Here is a 4,298-nt window from a genome sequence, read left to right as displayed (position 1 = left end):
AATAAATCAACTTCAAATTATACTTGTGAGTTATTGATTATATTTGTTATTATCAGCTTCAGCGAAACGTATAATCCGATCGAGGAGGAGTCGTAAAGAATACAAGGTTTTGTTCGGGACATCTTAACATTTCAGAGCAATAGGTTACTGAACAATTTTATTAACTAAAATGAGAGAAGAAGAGTGAACTTCCCTCCTAAAACTTGCACTACTCAAACATTTCGATGGTAGTAACTTGCTGTCTCTTAATTTACCAAATTACTTTATTCCTGCTTTTCTTTTAATATAATAATAATAATTATTAAAAGGATAATAATTGTAAGGCTTTTTGGTGATATATATAATACTCTGCATCTGGCTAGAGTGAATTAGAGAACCGAAATTTCACAAAAGAAGAGCTATTTACTATTTTATCAGTTTGTTCTTTGCTGTAAGCATATCCAAAAACTATAGTTGCACAAAGAGTATTACTTCCTTCACGTCATAGCAATCCATATTTGTATTATTCGTAGTAGTGCTTATTACTTTCGAAATCTGTTTGTTAAGTTCTTAAAGCTTTTTCTTGTACGCGTTGCATTCATATATAAATAGTAGCTTCATTGTCTTACATTAAAGTATTCATCTTCTACACTGTTGCTATTAAGATTTTCTCCCCCGCAAAATTTGACAGAATGGATCATCGTGGCAAGCTTCTACATATATGCTTCTACTTGTTGTTATCCGCCAGCTTCATCGCACACACACATTCCTCTGAAGATTATAACCGTCAACCTCCTCGCCCGCTCTTATTAACTTGGCATCACGGAACAGATTCTGATCCACAACAGGTTTATTTCTAATACATGTATTTATTTGTTTTGTGAAAGGCAATTATAAGGCAATGACATACTCACCGAGTCACTATCTCACACACGCATGCCTCCACTGATTGTTATAGGTGCATATATCACTGGTAGGCAAGGATCACATGAAGATTTCTTGGGTGACCTCCCATGAACATGTTAAATCCATGGTAGAATATGGAAAAAGACCAGGACAATACGAAGCATCAGCTACCGGAGAGCACACATCATATCAATATTTCATGTACAGGTCAGGCAAGATCCACCATGTCACAGTCGGGCCATTGGATCCAAAAACTACATATTACTACAGATGTGGTGGTTCTGGGCAAGAGTTTAAGTTAAGGACGCCTCCTTCGACTTTTCCTATTGAGTTTGCCATTGCGGGTAAGTCTCTTTGATTCTCTGTCAGATTTTGCTGCGTGCAAACTTGCATTATGTCCTAAGTTTGGTACTGTACTTACACTAACTAATTCGTGTAAAGCATAAAGTAGGAGTATGCTTGACAATATGATTTTGCTCTTTTCTCTTAATTGCGTGTACTCATTGCCAAGAAGCAACAGAAATACAACTAATACTAATTTTGAGACTCGAACATAAGGTTCTGCATTTAAGGCTTCTTATTCTTAACTATTCTTAACATTCCAATTCACTTTTACATATACTTTTACGTTGCGGGGAATGAAAATGACACGTTCAAATGAAATCGAAAGTTAAGTGTAAGCTAATACGTAATATGTTACACTAACATATATATGACTGACTTAAGTATATCGACTAATCAACTTAAGTATATTGCTCGGTTACCAATTATTTCTTGAGTTTCTTTACTGCACTGTTACTACTCCAAATTGAATCTGACAATGCAAGAGTGCAGGAGATTTGGGGCAAACTGAATGGACTGCAGCAACGTTAGCTCATATAGGGTCCAAGGATTACGACGTCTTGTTATTACCTGGCGATCTATCTTATGCTGACACGCAACAGCCCCTGTGGGACTCATTCGGACGCCTGGTAGAGCCATATGCTAGCCAGCGCCCATGGATGGTGACCCAAGGCAATCATGAAATAGAGAGCTTTCCCATTATATTTCCCCATGGTTTTAAAGCCTACAACTCAAGGTGGCAAATGCCTTATCAGCAGAGTGGCTCCAAGTCCAATCTCTACTATTCATTTGATGTTGCTGGGGCCCACATTATCATGTTGGGGTCCTATACCGACTTTGATGCCACCTCGGATCAGTACACGTGGCTCAAAGCTGACCTGGCAAAAGTCGACAAGTCAAAAACTCCGTGGACAGTTGTTTTGATTCATGCACCTTGGTATAGTTCTAATAGTGCTCACAAGGGAGAAGGCGAAAGCATGAGGCTCGCTATGGAAGAAATGTTGTATAATGCTGGAGTTGACATTGTTTATGCCGGACATGTTCATGCTTATGAACGCTTCGTAAGTTCCTACATAACATTTTTAAAAATAATTGGCTCATATAATATGTTGAAGACTGAATTAATATTAGTTGTCTTGATTTTATCATGCATATATGTATCATCTACATATTGTTAAAATCTATCTTACTGGTGGTAATCGGTGGCGTATGGCAGACTACAGTTTACGACAATAAAGCTGACCAGTGCGGTCCTGTGCATGTCACAATTGGGGATGGAGGAAACAGAGAAGGGCTTGCCATGATGTAAGAATCAACTTTAATTGCTTTTTTGCCTTATAACGTCTTTGATTAATTGTTCCTTCTACTTCGTCCTATCCATTTCTTTACACTTATCTTTTTGGACGGAGGGGTTAGGGAGTAATGCTAAATTGCCTTGCTTAATAGAATTTGCTTTTGAGCAGAGCAATATTTTTGTGAAATACATAATTATGATTGATGATGAAACTTTGTAGGTTCGAGAAACCTAGTCCAAGCATATCAGTATATAGGGAGCCAAGTTTCGGACATGGGAGATTAAAGATATTCAACCAAACACACGCACATTGGTCATGGCAACGAAACAATGACAGTAATTCAATTGCAGCGGATGAGGTGTGGTTCACAAGTTTAAGCTATTCCAATGCCTGCTGCAACAACTCTTCTACCAAGTGCACACCATTAATAACTCAGAATGACGAGCTATGAAGATTTTAAGTTTAATGTTACAACACGGTTTCATTTACTTTACAAATTCGTCTCCCTTTTATAAATAAAAAAAGAGAGGATCATGGTTTTAGCGAGACATATATGCAATGTCAAAATATATTGTACAGTTATAACTAAGGTAACTGATCTCGGACAATCAATTCTTGTCCTCGCGTTGAAGACTTGTAGGTGGTGATGTAAAAAACAATGGGTGACAGATAAATAGAACACTGCATGTCACCGGATCCTTTAAAAAACAGAACTTATATCTCTGTTCACTGTTTAACAAAGTATTATACCTGGTATCAACGTTGCCCCTCATGTTTTTATTGTTTTTTTCTCATAGCACGTATTTTAAATTTATTATAAATAATAATTTCATAAATTATTTTTAAATATATTTTTTTAAAATTTAAATTTAAATATTAGATTATTATTTTATAAATAATTAATTAATTTCAGAGCTCTATTAAAATGAGAGGTTTAAAATGCCGGCTAAACCCGTCCCCGGTATAAAGAACAAGATGAAGAAAATAATTATTAGTATTGAACATTCGATCGGTTTAGTCAGGAAACGAACTGAACCGAATTAACTGAAAACCGAATTATAATTTTTTTTAAACCAAACCGAACCGATTTAATATATAAACCAAACCGTAAACTGAACCAAAATATTTTAGTTTATTAGGTTCGGTATTTGAAACCGAAATAGTTAAATAAGTTTTATTTGGCAAATCACAACTAGAATTTACGGATAAAAAGAAAGTCATGGGATGAAGAGAAAGTTGAAAAATCGACAGCATATTCAGAACAATTTAGAGACGTTTTGCAAGGAAAACAATCTGCCAGTTGATGAGTTCATGGAGGAACTGAAACCTAACGTGTCTATTACTGAGGTCCACGAGTCCAGCGCTTTTCGAGGGGATTCCAAATTAGATAACCAGAATCATGTTATCATGTTGTAGAGGTAGTTTAACAACCACTAGAAATGATCAGCTATCAGAGAAATTTAATAAAGTCTACAAATCTAAACTGACCTTAGATGATATAGTTAAGTTAAAAGAGGATTTAGAATGCGATCAACTTGAAACTTGAATAGTTGATCAAAATTATATATATATAAAATTATATATATACAGAGGAATGATCAAATAAAAACTAAAATTAAAATAGAAATTAGTAATCAATCTAAGCTATTAGATCTACCTAATCTAATGGTCCCCCTAAATCACCCCACCCAACTATCCTGCACCCTCCCACACCCAATTTCAGTTTTTTCCCTCCGTTTTTAATTTGATTTTTCCCGTCAAACCGTAATTTTCTTT

General features: G+C 35.6%; 1 protein-coding gene across 2 annotated transcripts; it reads left to right on the top strand.

Annotated features, from left to right (window-relative positions):
- The first annotated feature begins 340 nt into the window (after positions 1-340).
- On the top strand, positions 341-3,278 carry LOC141720538 (purple acid phosphatase 22-like). 2 transcript variants are annotated; one of them, XM_074523002.1, is made up of 6 exons: positions 341-430; positions 671-827; positions 938-1,229; positions 1,720-2,288; positions 2,444-2,532; positions 2,742-3,278. In XM_074523002.1, the coding sequence occupies exons 2-6, from the start codon at positions 672-674 to the stop codon at positions 2,971-2,973; spliced, it is 1,338 nt and encodes a 445-aa protein (XP_074379103.1). In that variant the 5' UTR covers positions 341-430; position 671; the 3' UTR covers positions 2,974-3,278. The 2 variants fall into 2 exon arrangements, with proteins under 2 accessions (XP_074379103.1, XP_074379102.1); XM_074523001.1 differs by lacking the exon at positions 341-430 and having other exon boundaries at positions 547-827.
- Positions 3,279-4,298: the final 1,020 nt, after the last annotated feature.

The sequence above is a fragment of the Apium graveolens genome, chromosome 4, assembly GCF_009905375.1.
Source record: "Apium graveolens cultivar Ventura chromosome 4, ASM990537v1, whole genome shotgun sequence".
NCBI lineage: Eukaryota > Viridiplantae > Streptophyta > Magnoliopsida > Apiales > Apiaceae > Apium > Apium graveolens.
The sequence above is the reverse complement of the archived record's forward strand: the minus strand, read 5'-3'. Positions and strand labels throughout refer to the sequence as shown.

Bases quoted from the DNA above. Each gene is read 5' to 3' on its own strand.
- LOC141720538 (XM_074523002.1), top strand. From the start codon at position 672: ATGGATCATCGTGGCAAGCTTCTACATATATGCTTCTACTTGTTGTTA. The intron at 2,289-2,443 runs GTAAGTTCCTAC...GGCGTATGGCAG, and splicing joins TTCATGCTTATGAACGCTTC to ACTACAGTTTACGACAATAA. The intron at 2,533-2,741 runs GTAAGAATCAAC...GAAACTTTGTAG, and splicing joins AGAGAAGGGCTTGCCATGAT to GTTCGAGAAACCTAGTCCAA.